The sequence below is a fragment of the Gopherus evgoodei genome, chromosome 6, assembly GCF_007399415.2.
Source record: "Gopherus evgoodei ecotype Sinaloan lineage chromosome 6, rGopEvg1_v1.p, whole genome shotgun sequence".
Taxonomy (NCBI): domain Eukaryota; kingdom Metazoa; phylum Chordata; order Testudines; family Testudinidae; genus Gopherus; species Gopherus evgoodei.
Window position 1 is genome coordinate 80961983 of NC_044327.1, and position 22976 is coordinate 80984958.

A 22976-nucleotide genomic window follows, 5' to 3' on the forward strand; every position below is an offset into this window, starting at 1 on the left:
TCCCTGCTTCTAGACAGCCAGAAGGCTGCTGCGTTTAGGTTCCATCTACTGCTTTTATGCTCTCCTGAGTCTGAACGGAGTCCAGGCACTGTTTCTAGGTAGTCTCAGGATTCAGATTTTCTTTCTGGACAGCTCCCTCCTGAGAGTTGAGATTAGCACAGTCCAACTGCCTAGGCCCTGACACTAGCGCTAGCTCTCCCAGATTCCTCATTTCTGAAGTACATTTTTGTGAAGGCTCCAACCTTGTAAGCACTTACTTTGCTTCAGCTCACATGTTTCTGAAGAGAGAAATTGAAGTCAGACTCTGCAAGAGGTGCTTCTAAAACAAATTACTTAATGGTACAAAAGACACAGATTCTTGAAAAAACAAGTATCTAGATTCTTAACCATTCAATTCAGCATTTTGCTAGTGCTAAGAGATAGCATGCTATCACTATGTTTCTCCTGTGCTAAAAAGGGCCTCATCTGTTTAAATTTGATGTAAAAAGTTGCTGTTGCATAGTAAGCTACAGTATACACCTCAGTGCTCAGAAGCATTTGATAGTTTGACAGAAGACATCATCCCAGATATTCAGATTTAAGCTTTTATTTATAAACACATCCAGTGTGGTAAATATCTTTGTCTTTTATTCCATGGAAAGACAAGTTGCTCTACAGGCAATATTCCACCTCAAGTCTGCAAGAAAAAGAGTAGCATAATGAACTATTAGAATGTACATCACCTCTTCCAAGATCAGTATTAAATGCATCTGAGGCAAGAACTTAGGCACATGCTGAACTTTATGCACAGAGCCTTTGGCAGATCAGGAGCTAGTCTATATTTGAATGCACTTCAACTACATTTCTTGGGTACATTGTAAAATAGATACTAAATCTCTTCCCCTTAATCTATGTATGACCTAACATTAGATCAGATCATTAGATTTAGTATGACCTAACATACCATAGTATTTCAAAGTTATTCTGGCACGGAGTCAATAAACTCATTTGACTTAAAGCATATCTTCCAGAAAGGAATCCAGTCTTGATTTGACTACATTGAGAGAGGGAGAATCCACTACTTCCCTTGATAATTTGTTCCAGTAGTTAGTCACTCACTGTGAAGTATTTTCAATTTGAATTTGTCTAGCTTAACATGGTTCTCACAATGTCTCTCTGCAGGGAAGGAGATGAAAGAGGGGAAAAAGCCTTTAATTCCCCCTGTATTTCTCCCCATAAAGGTACTTATACTAATCAAGTCACCTCTCATTCTTGATAAATTAAACAGCTTGAATTCTTTTTGTATCACTGTTAAGCATTTTTCTAGTCCTTGAATCATTTGTGATCTTTTCTGTTCCTTCTCCAATTCTTTAGTACCCTTTTAAAAACGCAGAAACCAGGAATGGATGCAGTACTCCAGTGTCAGTCTCACCAGTGCTATATAACACAGTATTTCAATTTAAGCTGTTTAGGGCAGCAACCATTTTTGTTGTTTGTACAGCACCTAGCACAATAGAGTCCTGTTATTAGGGCTCCTATTGCAATAAAAATACAAGTTAGTAATATTAAAGTTTATGCTGTATAAGAATGTATTACAACTCTGCAATTACCTTTATCAACCAAACATGTCAAACTTCATTTTACTCTTTGCAACAATGAGATCTATTTTCCATAAGCCATGTTGATTAGGTATTATACTCCCCACCCTTTAAACCAGGGGTGGGCACACTTTTTGGGCCAAGGGCCACATTGGAGTTGCACAACTGTCTGGAGGGCTGGGTAGGGAAGGCTGTGCCTCCCCAGACAGCCTGGCCACTGCCTCCTATCCACCCCCTCTCACTTCCAGCCCCCCTCAGAACACGTGACCCATTCAACCCACCTTGCTCCTTGACTCCTGATTGCCCTCTCCTGGGACTCCCCCCCCCCCAACCCCTACTGTTCTGTCCCAACTGCCCTGATCCCTATCCACACCCCTACCCCAACTGACCCCCAGCCCCCCCTTACCATGCTGCTCAGAGTGGCAGGAGCTCACAGCCCTGCCGGAGCCAGCCACACCACCTGGAAGGAACAGTGGGCCACAGCACTGGTAGTGTGGTGAGCTGAGGCTGCGAGGAAGGGGCCAGGGGCTAGCCTCCCCGGCCAGGAGCTTAGCGACTCGACAGGATGGTCTCATGGGGTGGATGTGGCCCATGGGCCATAGTTTGCCCACCTCTGCTTTAAAACTCTTGATTGAATCCCTTATTATCCATGTTATCCCATCTGGCTCTTTTGAATACTGATGCATTCACATACTTTCAATCTTTTGGAATGTTTCTGAATTCACTAATGGTGTCAAGCTTGTTGCCGAATTAGTTGAAGTGCCAATCACAGACCTTTTCTAAAGGGGAAGAGTGTATAGCAGGTGTAATCATTAGGCAGACCGCAGGCCTAATCCAGACAGACAGATACTTTTGAATGGACTGCAAAAATCTTTTATCATTGTTTTTGTATTTTCTCTGAAGCCTGGACCCTGGCCAAGAAATCTGGGATCTTGATAAAAATTATTATTATTATTCCTGGTGTATAGATTAGAAATCAGAACCTGTGCAGGGAAAAAAAGAATCCAACCCTATTCCAAACAAGGTTTTGATTCTGAAGTTACAGAACATTGGTTTCATCAACATTTTACATATCTGCTTGTACTGCATTTCTGTATTAATAGTTTTCCTTGGGAGCAATTTTAGTGCTCTTACTCCAAAAGGGAGCTAGTAAACCAGTATGTATGTGAAGGGGGGGGGAGAATTTGGTAAGAATCTCTTATGCCTATAGTGATAGACTTAAGAAGCTCCATTATTTAGCTTAATAAAGAGAAGGTTTAGAGGGTGATTTGATGAGTATAAGTACCTTTATGGGGAACATATTTAATAACTATTCTTCAATCCAGCAGAGAAAAAAGTCTAACAATCCAACGGCTGGATGTTGAAGCTAAAATTTCAGACTGAAAACAAGGCACACATTTTTAAGAGTGTAATTAACTATTGTAATTAACAATTCATCAAGGGTTGTGGTGGAGTCTCCACCACTGGCCATTTTTAAAATCAAGATTGGATGTTTTTCCAAAGAAAGATGCTCTAAGAATTATTTTGGTGGAAGTTCTCTGGCCTGTATTATGAAAGCCAGACTAGGTGAACAGAATCCAAGGCCAGACAGGATCAGTTTCTTAAATGGTTAAGTTTGTTTTAATGAAGGAATAAAATGTTTCTTCTTTTGTTTACATTCTAGATGGGGTATTTTTAATGGCCAACTTTGTTTACATTCAAGAGGGCATTAACCATGGCCAAATCAAATAACTGGCACATCAGAAAACATCTACAGTATCAGTTATTCATCCTGATTTGTTCATGTGTGTCAGAGATCCTGTTAAGTGGTATACGTGTGCAATGAGATGATATGATGCACTCCTTCTTTCACTTGTTAGAGAAATACTGTCACTTATTGAAGAGTATAAAGTCATTACCAATGTTACAATGATCATTTGATTAAAAAGATTGTATTCCTTACTCCATCACCACCACCCTGGCCCAATGACGAAAACCAAATTATACCCACAACTGGAATAACTAACTAGTGACACACACTGTTTTGGTCAAAATTTAAATTTTTAGATTTTATAAGAAAAGCAGCTGGTTCATCGACTCCTTTAATTGGGGGGCGGGGGAGGGGAAGCGTTCAACAAGCTGTCAGAATCAGTTACCTTTTTATAGGAATTAGAGCATGTCCTCTTCATTTCTTGAGCAGCTGGTGCCTTACTATAATGAAAGGAAAGGCAAACCCACTTCCAAAGAACGCTATCATTAATCCTAGTAGCCGCCATTTGTTTTCTATAGAAAACGGAATGTTCTAGAAAAAGAGAAGAGAGTTTGTTCACAATAATCCATCATTATAGATGAACTTTATAAAGGTATGCTTACTCTTTTTTCCAAAAAACACTTCATCTAACATTTTGGGCTATTTGTTTATAAAGAGATGCACAAGTGAAACATGGCTCCCAGTCACTGAATGAAATCTGGACAGGTAGTTGGGGGAGGGGGCGGGGGAGGAAGTGAAGTATTAACATATGAGCTTGATACTTTAAATAGCTAACCTTCTCAGAGAGAGGGGAAGGATACAGGCTAACCAAGTAGTTTGCAAAAGGTCTCCAACACGGATGCTCAGACACATTTGATCCCCTTACTTGGGAAGGACAGTACAATGTGGTACATCAGAAAGCGTTTACAGTATCATTGATTTTCTCATACTGTTGTGTTCACATCATTTGTACCAGGGGACCAAGAGGAGTTTGGAAAGAGGGACGGCAGAGGCATGACAAGGCCACAATCCCATCATGGCTGCTGACAGAAACCCGACGGGAGAAGGCAAAGGCCCTCCCTGCCAGAAAGCCCCTGCGCCACAGAGGTCAGACAAAACAGGGTCATTACGTGCTTTGAATGCCGGAGCCGGCTCTCAGTCTGGTCACTGTGGGGTCCAGACACCCACTCGTACGGGGCTGCAAGGGAACCGACCAGTCTCCCAAAGGCAGGAACTGAAACCTGCCAGAGGACGCAGAGCGCCCGGACGCAATGGGAGGCTCTTGCGCTGGGGGAGTCCCACGGCTGCTCGCCCCCCGCGGGTTCACACCCCAAGGGCTCGTTTAACGCGCGACAGCCGCCCCCTCCCCCCCAATTCAGCCCGGGCCTTGGCCGGGATGTGACGCCTCCCTGCGGCTCCTGTGACCCGCAGGCCTCAGGGCCGGGTAGCGCGCGGCGAACGGTGACGTGACGGGCCGGCCCTGGCCCTGGCCCCCCCGCGCCGTTACCTTTCCCGGCCCTTCCTCATAATGGGACCTGCGTATGGCGGAGGTAGCGAAGCGGCGGACAGTGGCACCCAACATGGCGCCGGGGCTGGAAACGGGTCGGCGCGCGACTGAGGGCCTCTGTCTCCTTCACGACCTTCCTTTCCTGGCCGCGCCGCTTGCAAGAACAGTGGCGCCGTGGGGCCTTATGGATACAGTGCGGGACGATGGCCGCCGGGTTTCCCGTTGCCCCGCAGCAGCATGGGAATTGTAGTTCCAGCGCCACCAGCCAGGCGGGGAGGTCACATGACTCAAGCGCGGGCTTGAGCTCCATACTGTTCCCGCCCTTCAAAGGGGAGCGGCGCTGCGGGAAGCATCGGAAACCCCACCTCCTCCCGCCTACTTGCCCGTCAAAAGGCTGTTCTCCTATCACAGGTGCCCGTCAAAAGGCTGTTCTCCTATCATAGGTGGGGCATACCCGAGGACAGAATTTGGCCCATAATCTCTAGGAATAAATCAGTTACAATGACTAGTAAATCAGGAGGCCACTGAACATTTGAGACAAATTATGAAGATACAGACAGCGTTGCCAACTTGCCTCATTTTATCACAAGGGACATGATATATATATGTATCATATCCCTTGTGATAAAATGTACTTTTATCACATATATTTAAACCCCAGCCCCTGAACTCGTGATTATACAAAATAGCTTTTAATTTTTTTAAATAAAGGCCATTTCTGGCACTCCTGGTTGCAGAAAAAAAGCTCTAAACGTGACCCATAAGGGATCAAAAACTAGAAGGCAAATCAAAGAACCCAGATTTATTATCTTTTAAATATTTTAAAGCCAATCTCATGAGGACCTGATCATGATTTTAGAATGCTTACATGGCTGGCAAAACTGGAAGAGCCTAGTTATGCATTCCTTATGGTAAATAGTACCTTACTGCATGAATAGTCCCATTGAAATCAATGGGCTATATATGTATTCAATGTAAGAATGGCACAATTGGGTCCTTAATAAATGTATGCTTGCAGATATGTTGGATTGATAACCCCATATTGAGCAATATTATAATCTGAGCTGAGCTGAGAAAAGCATAATGAAATCAATTACTGCCATGAAAACCTAATATGGAAAAAAAATGGGTGGGGTAGTAATTAAAGAGAATAAGGGGTAATATTACTACAATTTGTATTATGAGACAAGTTTGTATTCAAGCAGAAGAGGCAAAAGAGTTATATAAATGAATAAAGAGGGTATGTTAAATATTTAACATGTATCAAAATAAATTATTCATATGATCAAAACTTGAAATAAAATAGCAAAAATTAAAGATTTGGAAATTAGAAGAAAAATGTTAGGGTGACCAGACAGCAAGTGTGAAAAATTGGTACAGGAGGTGGTGGTAATAGGAACCTATATAAGAAAAAGCCCCAATATCGGGACTGTCCCTATAAAATCGAGACATCTGGTCACCCTAAAAAAAAGTATAGATTAATTATATGAAAGATAAAATATACATGAATTATATGACAAAAGAGGATATTAGTGGTTTGTGAGACAGCTACAAGTATTCTAAAAACAGCAAAGAGCCACTCTGGGATGTATAGTAGTAGTCTATTGGTTAATATCTAAGGTGCATTCTGTGGGGTATGTCTGCACTACAAGAGTTACATAGCACAGCTGCAGTTATGCAGCTGTAACTCGGTCTACAGTGGCTAGGGGTTGCCATCCCTCCAGGATGGTCCCGGAGTCTCCAAGAATTAAAGATTAATTTTTAATTAAAGATTATGTCATGTGATGAAACCTCCAGGAATATGTCCAACCAACACTGGCAACCCTGACAGTGTGAGGGTCAGGTCAATCTAATTTTCACAGCCCTGAGCAACATAGCTAGGCCTACCTCAGTTTAGGTGTAGACAATGCCTGAGATATAAGATCAAAGCTGAGCACTAGTAACTTGTTAAAGCAGTTCTGAATCCAAATCTCCCCCAAACTAAAGGGTGTTTAGGTTTGGCGTTTGGTTCAGGTGTATCTCCAATGATACACTCCCTCATGAAGCTTCGTCCTGCGGCAATTACCCCCATCCTCATCACAGGTTGTACTGAAATAACATAACTTAGCTCTAAAATCCCATAGCACATTTTGTTAAAAAAGGTGTTTGTACCAGTGTGCTTGGTCAACAGTTTCCTTCCTCTACTGTTGCATAGCCTGCTGTGTGGTGGTTTTTCACTGTTCCTAGCGGTTACGCTCCATCTGTAGCTGCATTTTAGTGATGATATACATAGATAGGGCAAAATCCTGAAATCCTGTTTTGGATTTTACTCAATCCTTACTCAGGCAAACTCTTTTAAATATAAAATTAGTTAATGAGTTAATGAGTTAAAACATCAGTACCAGACTGTACTGGTAGCCTTTGGATCAAAGGTGCCATATAAATGTAACATTTTCTGATGATAATATAAGAATGTTGATAACATTTTTTGATTTTTCTTTCAGATAACAAGAATGAATTATGATATTTTTAAACACTGCCATTGCTCTACTAGAGTTGAGTGGTATATCCAGTCTGTCTCCACACATTTTAAAAAAATATGTCTTTTACCTCTATGGGGAGTCTGAAACCTCATGATTTTTTAATAAAAGTCCTCATTGAGACTCCACTTGGCTTAGTCCTTGTGCCACTGGAGTTCTGTTGCAGGCCTCCCACTAACTTTTCATGCAGTCCAGGACTGAATGTGACACGTTACCAGTTCTAAATGCTCTGTCAAATTTGTTCAACTGTTTGTCATCATATCCACTTATCCAACTGGTTCCACATGAACGTTGCAAAATGTTAAAGGCCGGGATCATTATTTAAAGACAAAAAAATCATGTGATCCATGACAGAAACACTGTTCCAGCCATAAGCTGTTTAAGGAGATAAGATGGATAAGGTAATATCTTTTACTGGATCAACTTCTGTTGGTGAGAGAGAGAAGCTTTGAGCTTACGCCAGCAGAAGTAGGTCCAATAAAAGATAGTACCTCACCTATCTTGTCTTGCTAATATCCTGGGACCAACATGGCTACAACAACACTGCATACAAGTAGTTTAACAAATTTAACTGTACAAAGTCATACATATATATATGTAGAGGTAAAAATACACTGGTAGATATGATGGAGATATAGAAAGATAGGCTTTAATCCTCATTCCAGTTTTTTATATCTACAATTCTTAGCTCACCTAAAAAATTCCATTAACTCTAATTGCTCAAATTTTCCAGGTTATCTGCTTCATCTTAATATACTATTTGTCTGAATGTGACTATGACTTACAGAGAGATTCTTTCAGTTATTACATTCTGCACACCTACTCAGTGTTTGTTCAAAGAGAACATATCTTTTTCTGAACATTAATACACAAAGGAAAGTATGAATAATGAAAAAGCCAGAAGACTAAGTAAATCAGACTAATTGTATTTTTTTTTTTTGCAGATCTTAATGAAAGAAAGACGGCAATAAGCTTAATGGGCATTACAGCAGAATACCTACTGCTATTCATTTCCAAGCAGGACCTCTCACTGAATATAGTGATGAGACAAGAGCCGGGTGCAATTGTGTAACTTTTTCACTCATTCTGTTTGATAAAGAGTAAAAAAACAATTTTTGGTAGATATTAAAATTTCATGTGGTTCAGTTCAGATTCCTGGAGCTGATTAAAATGTTTTTATTCAAATAAACCAAAATTTATTTTTTCATTGTGTTGTATTGACTGTGACATAGCAGACATGTAAAACAACATACAGAGAATGTTATTTCCCTCATAAGGCATCCCATATATATGCTGGCAAGGTTAAAATGGTTGGCTGACCTGCTACAACTGAGACTTACTTTTCTCCAGTCACCATGCCCTGCACATTAAAATGTAGTACAATATTTGACAGGATGAACCACCATAACTGGATATTGACCACAAGAATATATAATTGTAATATACCAATTAATGAGGGAGATAAAGGTGGACAGGAGCTATAAGAGCTGTCATATAAACGGATATTAATTAAATATTTCTATTAAAACTCTATTGATTAGCGGTAATCTAAAAAATAGGATATTATACAATTCACTGAAGTTCTGCCTCTAATTCCATAGTTGAAAATCATATCTTTTCACTGTGGTAATTTAACTTGCCTTGTATGTGATTCCATATTTCTAAAAATCTATTATTCAAGTTTTCTTCTTCTTATCAGAACTCCATAAGGGGAGGATAGAATCTGTATAAAGGTAGTCATATTGTTCTAACCCAGCCTCTAGAGATCAAGATGGGCACTCAATAACATGAGTTATTGTCCTGCAATGCTGCCTCACAGTCACAGTGTTGAGAGGAAATCAGGCCCATCCAGTGCATAGGTTGCAGCAGCTCTGGATGAGCCAGATAGTATTCTGTTGAGCCTGGTCTTAGGCCTGGTCTACACTGGGGGCGGGTGGGGTGGGGGGAAATCAATCTAAGATGTGCAGCTTCAGCTATGAGAATAGCATAGCTGAAGTCGACATATCTTAGATCAAATTAAATTTACTTACTTCGCATCATTACAGTGCGCTGTGGCTCCCCTGTTGACTTTGCTTCTACCTCTCGCCAAACTGGAGTTCAGCAGTTGATGAGAGAGCAATCGGGGATCGATTTATCATGTCTACACTACATGCTGTCCAGGAAGATTTAAAGTAATGGCATCTTGAAGATCTGGTGGAACTATGTGCGTTAGCAAACACAGACTGGAGGTTAGTGTACAAACCAAACAATCCCTACTAATACGAGTGCTCAAATTCAGCTCCATGTCGATGAGAGTGGCAATTGTGCTCTCAAAATCTGGAGCAAATACTAGGGCCAGTATAGATGTACAAAGGACCAAAGTGTCAGATGCCTTGAAGGTTTCGATAGTTTTCATATCAAGGCAGTATGGGAAAAGATCTTCATTTCCAAGTATTCCAGGTCAGGCTGGTATGTCAGACTATGATTGAGTTTTACTTCCAAGTATGTGACAACTAGTTGGAATGGCAGTAACCCATCCTTCCACATGGATTGAGATTGTTTAGAGGGAAAGTGGCTGCCACTGTTTTGATTCACTAAAAATTAGTCTCCATTGCGGAAGTAAGTGATCAAAAAGTGATCTTGGCTGAGATTTCCTTCAGTACGGAAATCCCTTCAATATGGAAATGATTTATAGTATCTGCAGTACAAAATGTCATCAGCATACACATACTTCTTAGCCTGCATTTCAGGAAGTTTGGATGTGTATATGTTGAACAAAAGGGGATCCAAAACGGACCCTTGTGGAAAGCCATTTGTGACATGCCCTGGGATACAACCTGGATTATCGAATTACTGTGCCCCCTTCACTTTCCTGGCCAGGCTCTTTCCTGCACTGCTATGCTAGTGAACAGCAAAGTCCTCCAGGTTCTGTTCACTCAGCCATCAGGATCCAGAGGCACGCCCAGCAAAGTACATGAAAGCTCTCACAGCCACTCATGAACTGTGTATAGGGACACCCCCACAATTTCCCCTTCTGAGCTTACACCTCAGAAATATGCATCTTACATTGATCAAGAACCTCTTGATCAGAGTAAACTCATTAATTAGTTTGGCATACCATCAAACGCTATGAATATGCACCAACCTCTCTAACCTGAGTAGAGTCCCCAAACTTAAATCAAAAACACACTGGCTTGGATAAACCATTAAAATAAGTGTACTTACTACAGAAAGATAGTTTTCACGTCATTATAAATAGTATAGCCATAACCATTCAGAATTGGTTACAAAAGGAAATGAAGATAAAATCACAGTTTAATTCCTAAACATTATAAAGCTAAGACAAATTTGAAGTAATAAGGTTTCTGTTACCCAAAAACCTACAGCAGTCTGTGCTAACTGGAAAGCTTTTCCAGTTAGGATCACCCCCCCACAACTCAAATGGTTTCTTATCCTCCAAAATATTCTTGTGGTCTTCAGTGTAGGTGGGGGGGGGGATAGGTGATGTCATTGCCTCTTATTTTATACTCTCCTCCAGCTACTGGAAAGATCCTTGTTTTGTCATGGGGATTAGACAGCCCCATGTGTACCTGCTTGAGCAACTGACTTTCATATGAATTGTAACTCTCTTGTTTACAACTCCCCTGCTGGTGAATGGCCAGTGATGGTTCGCTTAAAACCTGGTTGTGTATTGGTCACCCCTTTAGTTGCTACTGCAAGGCCAATCTGTGGGCATTTCCCAACTCACAACATGTTTCAGTAACAAACACAGCAAAAATCTCATAACTTCTTATACAGTGATGATATATACAGTTTCAACACAACAGTAACAGTCAACAGATTAATGAATTTTCCAGTGATACCTCACAGAATTTATCATATTTTGTAAAAGTGGTGACCATAATAGTGTAGATGGTCAACCATTGCTGAGATATTTAAGGCAATTGATTTTCCTCCCTGATTTACAGGCTGAAATTCAGTTACTAGTCATTCTTGTATGAACTGCAACCATTTGCCTACAAGAAAATAACTGCAACAGCTTAGAAGTCAGCCCAACAGAGGGAATTTTAAACTAAAGATTGGGAGAAAGACAACAGGTGTGGAGAAGCACACAGTTCAGACAGAGATATCCCTTGGAGGAGGAGTTATTAAAGATAATACTCTATATTCCTAGTAAGATGAGAGGATACTTTATCAACTATCTGGTCACCCTAGTTCCAGATGGCATTCACCCAAGAGTTCTGAAGGAACTCTAATATCAAATTGCAGAACTACTAACTTCAGTGTGTAACCTATTGCTTAAATCAGACGTTGTACCATAGGACTGAAAAATAGCTAATTTAATGCCAATTTTTTTTAAAGGGTCAAGAATTGATCCTGCAATTATAGGCCAGTAAGCCTAACCTCAGTCCCAGGCAAACTGGTTGAAATTATAGTTAAGAACAGAATTATCAACACATAGATGAATATGATATGTTTGGGAAAGAGTCACATGGCTTTTATAAAGGGAAAGCATGCCTCACCTATTAGAATTCTTTGAGTGTGTCAATAAGCATGTGGATAAGGGTGATACAGTAGATATAGTGTACTTGGACTTTCAGAAAGCCTTTGACACTGTCCCAGACCAAAAAGTTTTAAGAAAATTAACCAGTCATGAGATAAGAGGGTAGATTTTTTTCATGGATCAGCATTTGATTAAGATAGGGAACAAACGGTAGGAATAACTGTGAGTTTGCACAATGCAGAAAGGTAAATAGTGGGGTCTCCCAAGGATCTCTGCGGGGATCAGTGCTATTCAGCATACTCATAAATGATCTGGAAAAGGGGATAAACCTAAACAGTGAGGTGGCAAAGTTTGCAGATGATATAAAATTACTCAAGCTAGTTAAACTCAAAGATAATTGTGAAGAATTACAAAACGATCTCACAAAATTTGCTGACTGAGGCACAAAATGGCAGATGAAATGCAATGTTAATAATTACAAAGTAATACACATTGGAAAACATAATCGTAACTATACATACAAAATGATGGATCTAAATTAGCTGTTACCATTCAAGAAAGAGATATTGCAGGTTATCATGGATAGTTCTCTGAAAACATCTGCTCAATGTACAGCAGCAGTCAAAAATATTAACAGAATATTAGGAACCATTAGGAAAGAGATAGCTAACACAACAAAAATATCATAATGCCACTATATAAATCAAAGGCATGCTCACACCTGGAATGCTGTATGCAGTTCTGGTCACCCCATCTCAAAAAAGATATATTAAAACTGGAAAAAATACATTGATGGCACAAAAATGATTAGGGGTATGGAACAACTTCCATAGGAGGAAAGATTAAAAAGACTCAGACTGTTGATCTTAGAAAACAGACACATAAGGGGTGTGGGATATGATAGAGGTCTATAAAAATTATGATGATGTGGAGAAAGTGAATAAGAAAGTAATATTTATACTCCTTCACATAACACGAGAACCAGGAATCACCCAAAGAAGTTAATAGACAGCAGGTTTAAAAACAAACATAAGGAAGTACTGTTACCCCACAATTTGGACTCCAGGCACTCCAATACTGGCTTGCCTATACCCTAAATTGATCGTTAATTTTATTCTGACCAAATGGGTAATAAAGTGGTGGCCTGCTCTAGAGGAATTGCCAGGGTATTACATGGGGTTTGTCTCTGACCTGCAGAGGACTCCTCAGAGCAGACCAATCCTACTAACCCACTGATACAGCCCTCTGCTCAAAGGATTGACATACAAAGCAGTAATTCTTCAAAAACAAAGTATTATTATTTAAAAGAATAATCAGTTACAATACATTCCAATTAAACAAGAAGAAGACATTACACTCTATAAGACATCATAGAACGCAATTGTCTTTCATTAAGACATACAATAAAGTGGCACAGAAAAATAGAATACATAGAATATACAGACTATATAGCAGTTACAATGTAATACCTACAGTACATAGAAAACCTGTACACATATGTATAAAGAAGTTCTAATACAGTGCCGATAACAGACAGAGCTTCTATACAGATGTACAAGAAAGCATTACTAGGGTATACATTGAAAAGATGTTACAATTTAACATTACCATTCTGTGAGCGGTGATCAAATGAATGGGATGGGGTGGCTCTCACTCAGAAGCAGGTATCCAGCTTTATTTGCAGCACACTCAAATAGTCCTTAAAAATGAACATAAAATTGGACTTGCACTCTGTCTTCTTGAATCTCTCTGAATCATCTTAATGGTCCTTCTGCCAAAATGAGCCTTGCTGCTGCTTATAGCTGCTGCTGTTGGCTGCTACCGCTACTGCTCTTTTCTTCTCTCATTTATCTTCTAGTTCTGCAGTCTTCTTCTGCTGGTATCTTCTCCTTTCCCTCACACACATACACCCCCTCAGCTACCGACCCACCCACCCTAGCTTGCTGACTGTCTCCTTATATTCAGTTTCTGGCCTTCTCTCATTGGTTGCTGTCTCAAGTTCAGTAATTAGCATGGATCCTCCCTGCGTGGATGGCAACTGTTCAACCAATCAGCTTTGTCTGTTACTTGAGCTGCTCCTTCTCCTGACCCCTCCCTTCAGTGTTTGGAATGAGTAGCATCATCCCCATTTGACTTCTGTTTCATTCCTGTTTCTTATCTGCTATTGGCCAATGTAGTCTGTGTCCCTCATCTTTGATGTTTTCGAATAGAAAATCAGTGTGGCCACCATTTTGGATTTTTAACTGTATTGGGAGAGGTAAATTGTTCACTTCCTTCCTTACCCTCATTATTTTTATTGTTATGTGCATACCTAGACACTTCTAGTTTTAATTGACTTCTATATATAACATCAGCTCATAATTTACATTGAATATCTATTCTATTAGTTCCTCCTCAAGAATCAACTATTTGAAATTTAGTTCTGTTTGATTAATAAATAATTAATTAGATTCTGTTTGATTATACCGTTGTGTAAGTATTGTTCTTGTACATTTTATTACTGCATTTAGGAACAAACTGCTACAATAACACATGAAGAATTCCAGTTTGGGTATATCGTAAGGCTATATGAACGTGCAATTATTGTAGGTCCATGTATCACTTCACATTGCCATTGCCCAGCTCTTACTATTTTCGGTATATTTTTCCTGCATTACCAGTAGCATCCCAATCACATTTTGAGGGTTTTGGTGAAGTATTGTAATCAGGATGGGTCATTAAATGTCCTCACCCTTGAGAAGCATATGTAATAGAGCATTTATGAGCATCATAAGAGGTAGGCAAGTTTTCTATCTTCTGATTTTGCTCTATTGCTTTTAGGGGGCCCCATTATGACTGTTATTGCTCTACACTTACTGTTTTTTTTAATAGTAAATGCACACCCTTCAATACCTGTTGGCAGTAATCTTTGTATTGGATCTAACCATTGTATCATTGTTTCTATATCCAGAGAAGTGTTGGGGCTGATGATTTACTATTCTCTCTGAACTTATTAAAAGATTAGATGAGGCAAGCATTTATTTTTAATCCTTCCATTAATGCATAATGTCATAGTCCAACTCTGACTACTCTACCAAGCATTGTGCCCATCCCTTACTGAGATTTCCATGTACATTCTGCGGGTTGAGATGATCTTGCACCAGATCATTGCCACATCAAATTTCATTTTCCTTGAGCATCAGATAAAAGATTATGTTTATGGGCATCATCAATACTAAGTGCTCTACCCATATGATTTTGTGCAATGAAGTCTATGATTCAGACAGGTCCCATTACTACTTTTACTGCCCTTGGTTATTCTCTATTTTTGGAATTGTAAAGATACATTCTTCAAAATTATTGACAACGGCTTCATTATTGGGATAGGACTTGTCCATTGTATTGTTGGTGTTTTATCCTAATTTGCACCACCATAGCAGAATTCTGTGGACACAATTACCCAGAAGAGCCAAGATGAATAGAACCACATCTTCTACCATTTGGCTTTCCTTTATCTGAAAATAGAAATAACAAAAGACCCCTTTTCTTTTATACCACAATATAAAAACTTTAAAAAAAATCCTCCTTTTTCCATAAACTTATATTATTTAACATATTTATAATTTTATACTTATTTTAACAATTGCCTTATTTACCTATGCTAATATTAACAATATATTATTTATTATTTAACAGTTACATTATATCTACATTTTCCCTAATACTAACTATATTTTCTTAGCTAAACCTACTCTAATATTCCCTAACATTAACAATTATTATAAAAATATTTCTTCTTAAACATTAACTATTATTAGATTGTTGGAATCCTATGATGATAACATTAAGTTGTTCTCCAAAGCACCCGGTTGTTGACATCAATTAAACAATTCAGTACTTCTATTATATCACTGCCTATAATTCTGTATGCCTCTGCTCCTTGCTGCACAAGGCCAAATCTAGTGTTTACCTGTCTTTGGCCTACGCTAATTAATATTGGCACACTTAATGGAATAGAAATTGTCCTCCCACTCCATTTAACTCACAAAACTCTTGTGAAGCAAATGGCATTAAATCAAATTCCATATTGATGTTTAAAATTGTGTGCAAGAAGGCTATCAGCATTTTGGGCTGTATAGTAGGGGCACTGCCAGCAGATTGAGGGACGTGATCATTCCCCTCTATTTGACATTGGTGAGGCCTCATCTGGAGCATTATGTCCAGTTTTGGGCCCCACACTACAAGAAGGATGTGGAAAAACTGGAAAGAGTCCAGCGGAAGGCAACAAAAATGATTAGGGGGCTGGAACACATGACTTATGAGGAGAAACTAAGGGAACTGGGATTGTTTAGTCTGCAGAAGAGAAGAAAGAGGGGGGATTTGATAGCTGCTTTCAACTACCTGAAAAGGGGTTCCAAAGAGGATGGATCTAGACTGTTCTCAGTGGTAGCAGATGACAGAACAAGGAGTAATAGTCTCAAGTTGCAATGGGGGAGGTTTAGGTTGGATATTAGGAAAAACTTTTCACTAGGAGAATGATGAAGCACTGGAATGGGTTACCTAGGAAGGTGATAGTGTCTCCTTCCTTATAGGTTTTTAAGGGTCAGGCTTGACAAAGCCCTGGCTGGGATGATTTAGTTGGTCCTGCTTTGAGCAGGGGTTGGACTAGATGACCTCCTGAGGTCCCTTCCAGCTCTGATATTTTATGATTCTATGATTCTATGAAATTGACAGGGATGAGCCCATATCAATATAACACAACATTTCTACTCCTATTTTGGGGGTGTTAAATAATTGGAACTAACAGGCTTCTATTTTGATCTAAAATAACTGTGTGATTATCATTTGGGGTATTGCTGCTTCTTCTGTTTCTTCCTCTATTCCACTGTCCTCCTCACAGCTTCCTTCCATAGCCTCTAACGTATTTTCCAACTCTTCCTCCGTCATGTTCATTAAGTCTAGCATTTCCTACTTATCAATTCCTGGTATATTTTTGAACAAATTTCTGGCCATGCTCTTTCTTATTTCCTTCTTTTCTTTTCTGCCTTTCTTACTTGCTACTCTCACCCTTTTCCCTATTTATTTAAGACAAAAAGTATTATTATTATTATTCTCCTCATATTTAACTTATATAATCTACTATTAGTTATTTTATTCCTATTGCTATTACTGATTTATTATCCATCTTATTTGCTATGTTATCTTAACTTATTCTATAATTATTATTGCCACTAAACTTATTTTATGCTTATAGTTATTATTTATTACTAAACTTAACACTTATTTACTACTTGATTAAACTTTACTAGGTACTTAGTTATTCATTTTTTTTACTTGTATTGCTCTGTTCCCCTGCATTCCATAGTCCTTTTGCAGTTATATCAATCATTCAATTCAGCCTTTTTATAACATCTGTTTCAATAAGTCCTCTACGGCCAATTCTCTTGTTTGCCAAACCAAATCTTACATTATCTATCCTTTTAACTATGTTGATGGATAGAGGAATACTTGAAGGAATGTGTATCTGTTCTCCTATAAGCATACATGTCTCCTGACATATATTATATATTATCTACATTATTGCTGTATTGTTTAATGAAAGAAACTATCCAGTATCCATATAGCAGAGTGTTTCAATTTCTGCTTCAGTAATTCTAATTGGAACCAATGGTCTGTCATATCAATCTAAATATATCTGGGATACAATTAATGGAGAGGTTTCTTCCTCTTCAGACTCCTCCTCTATTCTCCACTGTCTTCATTATCTGTTATTTCTACTTCAGCTGGTCTTATAAGTTCATCTACTGGCATATCTAGATCTAGTAATTCTTTCATCTCTTCATTATTCATCAGATTTCTTATTTCCTCTTCATTCATATCTTGCACTTCCCCAAAATATGCTTCCATGTCATCTCATTTATCTATTCTTCCCTTTTCCTTCTCTAGGAAAAGAAAATGTACTATTTACTTATGTATCCTTTGCATACTTTTTCTTACTTATAAAACATTTCTTTCTAAGTCTATTGAGCATTGCAGTGCCATCAGATATCCATTCCCATTATTCCAACTCTGTTCTCCCCTAGGTTCATGACTCCAAAACATATACTATATACTGTCTCATTCAATCTAACCATTAGTGGCAATGTTTGCAGAATTTCATTTGATATTCCTAATACCCCTCATCCTGTCACTATTTCTGGGGAGAAATATGGGAGGAAGTCTGCCGAATTATGTATATATTTAACATTGAGTATAAGATCCTGTGTCTAGATAGCACAGGTGTTTGATTTTTCTGTTATCTATGCTGAATTATGCAATCAGTCTTCTGTTATGATCTCTCCATAAAGGAATTATTACTTGAGGTGATTGCCCCTCCAACTTGGTAACTTGTGCTATAGTTTGGGATGATTGGTCTACTCTCTAACTCTGATTAATTGGTTCCACTATGGTTAGACTTTCCAAAAATTCATCTAAACCTTGCTCTGTCCAATCTGGAGATGAATACCACCTCTCCTTATCCCATATCTCATTCTGCATTCCTTCTCTCTGCATTTTTCTATTTTATCCTTTTTCTGTCTGTACGATAAGAGAAATATCTTTATTACTATTTTAGTTCCCTCTTCCATCTTTTCAGTTGTGATGAATGAAACCATTTTGACATCTCTCTTTTTCTATTAATTATTATTATTATTGAAATTTATCAGATCTAAATATTCTATTTTTTATTTTAATCAAAACATATTGGACAGGAACCTAACACTCTATTTTTACTTCATAAAGTCCTTATAATTTTTTATTGCCATCGAGGATCCAAATTAATTCCTATTCTTTGTACTAACTAAAAAAATGTGGCACCTGTTTCTATTAACATATCTGGACGCTCCCCTATTAAATTCTACATATCCAATGGGTCTTCCTCAATCATCTGGTTTTAAAAGTGCCACTAGATCAGCGTGATTACTCCTGAGGTCCCTTCCAACCCTGGTTTTCTGTGATTCTATGACATCAGGGAGATAGGAAGTGCTTGACCTCCCTACACTTGATCTCTGGAGCATGGCTGAGTCATAGATATGCTCCTTTCATGGTTAGCTAATTTCTGAAGCAATTTGCCAGTAGGCAACTGTTCAATTTGATTTATAGGCTTATACTGTAATAACTTTTTCCAAAGCCAAACTTTTCCAGAATCACAAACTTTCCCTTCTTTATAAGGGCCAAATTTTCTATTTTTATTTTCTCCTTTATTTTGCCTGTTTTGCTGGTTTCCTTGTCCTTTTAGACCATTATTGGAAAAGGTCGCCACTGATACTCCTTTAGGTTTTTTCCTTGGGGGTGGCCATCCTTTCTGTATTTTACCTTCACCTGTTTCTATACTGTTAAAGTAGTGTCTGAATTATTAAACATTACTGCTGTTTTTATTGTTATACCAAATTGTGAAACTAATGCTTCTTCAGATTGTAATACATTACATACAATGGTACCTTTCTGTTTATGCATTAATTCCCCAGTCACACGTGACTCTGGTTTTTCTTCTATCCATTATTCCTCTTTAGGAAAACTTCTTACAAAATCAGAATCCCCTTCTGGAAAGAAAGATTTCACCTTCTTTTCCAGCTATTCATATTACTTTCAAAGGGGAATCCAGAAAAGGTTTCTGAACTTGTACCAGGGCTGATCTTGTTCTCTTCTTTCGCTCTTGTGAGTTCAACTTAGATACTCACCGCAGCACTGCTTTCCTGAGCTGTGCTTTTAACTACCTGCATAGCCAGCCATTCTTCCTGTAAGCAAGCCTCTTTTTACTGGCGATATTCATGGTCAGTTATAGTCTGCTGGTTCTGTGACCTCAGAACCAGATCTACTACTTCCTGTATGGTCATACGTTTTCTCCTAAAACAGTAATCTGTTTTTTCTAATTCTTTAAGCCATTGCTTATCACAAGTGTGCTGCAGCTTTTCACTCTGCAGCCCAATCTTCATACCTTCTTCCTGTTATGTGGAGTTCTCAGCATCAAGCTGAACCCTCTCCTCACAACATAACTTCAGTTGCTGCCCTCGGACACAGGGCAGCACAGCCTAATGGCTAGAATCAATATGGCAGGGAAAGGCGGGAGCACCACTGGGGGGGTTGATGGCCTGGGAAGAGGAGCCTGGGCCTGCCCGACTCCACCGGGCCCTGACCCAGGGACCTAACAGTGATGAGTGGTCCATAATTTGGTCAGCTTGGAATCCCATCAAAACACGCTGACCTCTCTTAGGTGGGAGATACCACTCGCTCACCATCCCTGGGTCACTTCCTACTGTAGTTCCAAGAGCTGCTGTTCATGGGGTATCAGGATCTCCGAGCTCCTCATCATGGATGGTCCTCTGTGGCTCCTTGGGCTCTAAGCCTCCAATCTGGCTTGCAGGGTCTCTGGCTGTTGCAGACAAGGGCTGTGGCAGCTCTTCAGCTGTAGCTTCGGCTGAAGGTCCTTCCTCTCTAGCAGTCAGCCCAGAATGAGCCGGACTGCTCCCTTTTATACTAAGGTAGCAGTTGGAGCATGCCCAGCACAGCCTGAGGGGTGGGATTTCTGCCGCCCACAGTATGGGGTTAACCCTTTCTTCTCCAGTGTAGGGTATGCACACCTTTTAACACAACTCCCCCCCTTAAGAGGTGGGTGATTGGTCCCTATCTCCTCTCCTCCTAGCCTGGAGAAGATGTCCATACTGGCATGAGCCTTAGCAGGTTGATGACAGATGTGGAAATCATATGATTAGAGTGAGAGGGGGGGTGTCCTGGGATTGGTGTCATTCACGCTGTGCAGCCACTGGAGGAGTGCATGTTCAGTAATCTGTGAAGGTGCTGCCGAGTAGATAGTAGTGCAGGGCATTAATAGCCCATTTTATCTCCAAGGCCCCTGTTAGGGTTCCCCCCTCCACTCTGAACTCTGGGGTACAGATGTGGGGACCCGCATAAAAGACTCCCTAAGCTTATATTCTACCAGCTTAGGTTAAAACTCCTCCAAGGCACAAATTCCTTTCCTTGTCCTTAGATGGTATATTTCTGCCACCACCAAGTGATTTTCACAAAAATTCAGGGAACGGTCACTTGGAATCCCTATCCCCCCCAGTATATCCCTCCAAGCCCCTTCACCCCCTTTCCTGGGGAGGCTTGAGACTAAAATACCAACCAGTTGCCTTAGCAATGTGAGGACAGACCAGACTCTTTGTCTTCCGGACACTGAAATCAATCAGGTTCTTAAAAGAAGAACTTTATTTATAAAGAAAAAAGTAAAAGAATCACATCTGCAAAATCTGGATGGAAGGTAACTTTTACAGGGTAATAAAAGGATCTAAAACACAGAAGATTCCCCTCTGGGCTCAGCTTCACAATTACAAAACAGGAATGAAACTACCTTTTTAGCACAGGAAAATTCACAAGCCAAAACAAAAGATAACCTAAACATTTCCTTGCCCTACTCACAGTTTCTGTGGTTTTAGATGTATTATTCTAGGCATATGTTTCAGGAGATATTGTACCTGCTTGGCTTCTCTCTCTGTCCAGAGAGGGAACAACCCACAGAACAACAAAACAAATTCTTCCCCTCAAGATTTGAAAGTATCTTCTTTCCTTATTGGTCCTTCTGGTCAGGTGCCAACTAGGTTATTTGAACTGCTTATCCCTTTATAGATAAGTCAATCCAGTACAGCTGCTAAGCATACGTAAAGCTTGCTACCATTCTCCCTATATTTGTGACGACCTCCTTCTTGATCATCAAGTAATATGTTTCTCTAGAAATAGCTTAAGACTCAGATACAAGATGGGGTGTTCTTCCCCATTGATTTCCTGTGATAAGACAGCCTCTAATTCCACTTCAGATGCATCCATTTGCAGTATGAAGTCATTTGAGAAGTCTGGATGTATGAGAACTGGTTCCTGAGCTAGCCATTTCTTCAGGGTCTGGAATGCCTCCTCGCACTTACTGGACCACCACACTTGTCCGGGTTGAGAGTTTTTGGTCAGGTCAGAGAGAGGGGCCACTATTATTGGGAAGTGAGGCATGAAGCTCCGATAGTATCTGGCTAACCCCAGGAATTGGCACACTTGCCTTTTTGTTGTCAGCCTTGGGGTATCAGTTAGAGCTCACACCTTGTCAGTCGGAGGGTGTACCTTGCCCCCTCCCACTATACACCCAAGGTAGGCCTATCTGAGATGGCATTTTGCAGGGTTGGCTGGGAGACCTGCCTCCCGAAGGACGTTGAAAATGCTGGTTAGGTGTCGAAGGTGGTCCTCCCTGCTCCTGCTGTAGATCACAATGTCATCTATGTATGCTGCCACATACTGGTTGTGAGGCTGCAGTGCTCAGTTCATCAGTCGCTGGAAGGTAGCAGCTGCCCCATGTAGTCTGAAAGGCACTGTTATGAACTGGAAGAGGCCATATGGAGTAGGAAAGGCAGTCTTCACCTGGAAGTTTCGTAGCAGGGGTATCCGCCAATACTCCTGTTAAATCTAAGGTCAACAAATATTTGGCTCCCCCTAATCCAGGGGTAGGCAATAATTTTTGCAGAGGGGACATTCCATGAATTTTGGTAAGTCGTCATGGGCTGCACATTTCTTATTAATGAAATTACCTCACCATCTATTGTAAAAAGACCCCATTATGTTCTTTACACAACAAAGTAATTACACTTAATAACAATTAACTGAATACATGGTTATCCAAAGATTATCTTAGAAGGCAATTTATATTGCAAACCATTTTGTGAACACTTGTAAAATTTGTAATAACAACACTAATGCTAAACTTTTACTTACAACTTACGTTCATTATTAAAATTAAGTGTAAAAGACGAAATGAAACTCACTCAGTGTGAAGAAGAAAGTCTTTGATGGGAGATGAAGACAGGTGTCATTTCTGATGTTGCAGTGTGGAGCACTGCTGCAAGGTAGTCATCACTGATCAAAGATGTGTTCTTTGATTTATTGAAATTTCATCACAGAAAATATCTGCTCTCTGATGTAAGTTGATCCGAACAGTACAAACATCTTTTGGGCATAAGCTTTGATCTTTGGAAAGTTCTGTTCATTGAGACATGCGTAAAATCTCAGAAGTGGTGCTGATGTGAATTGCTCTGCAAGCAACGCATCACACTGCAAGTGAATAAGCTCAAGTTGGAGGTCACTTGGAGCATTGTTCATATCACATGTG

At 39.8% G+C, this 22976-nt stretch overlaps 1 protein-coding gene and 1 non-coding gene across 2 annotated transcripts; both read right to left on the reverse strand.

The window, feature by feature from the left end:
* Window positions 1-570: 570 nt before the first annotated feature.
* LOC115653425 (cytochrome c oxidase subunit 7C, mitochondrial) lies at window positions 571-5013 on the reverse strand. Its single transcript, XM_030566752.1, has 3 exons — window positions 4814-5013; window positions 3713-3858; window positions 571-676 (listed from the first exon to the last, which is right to left on the reverse strand). Exons 1-2 carry the CDS (start codon window positions 4886-4888, stop codon window positions 3742-3744), a joined length of 192 nt encoding a protein of 63 aa, XP_030422612.1. The 5' UTR covers window positions 4889-5013; the 3' UTR covers window positions 571-676; window positions 3713-3741.
* Window positions 4216-4279, reverse strand: LOC115654132. Its single transcript, XR_004001115.1, has one exon. It is a non-coding gene; the product is annotated as a small nucleolar RNA Z39 (small nucleolar RNA).
* Window positions 5014-22976: the final 17963 nt, after the last annotated feature.

Bases quoted from the DNA above. Each gene is read 5' to 3' on its own strand.
- LOC115653425 (XM_030566752.1), bottom strand. From the start codon at position 4,888: ATGTTGGGTGCCACTGTCCGCCGCTTCGCTACCTCCGCCATACGCAGG. The intron at 3,859-4,813 runs GTAACGGCGCGG...CTCTTTTTCTAG, and splicing joins ATGAGGAAGGGCCGGGAAAG to AACATTCCGTTTTCTATAGA.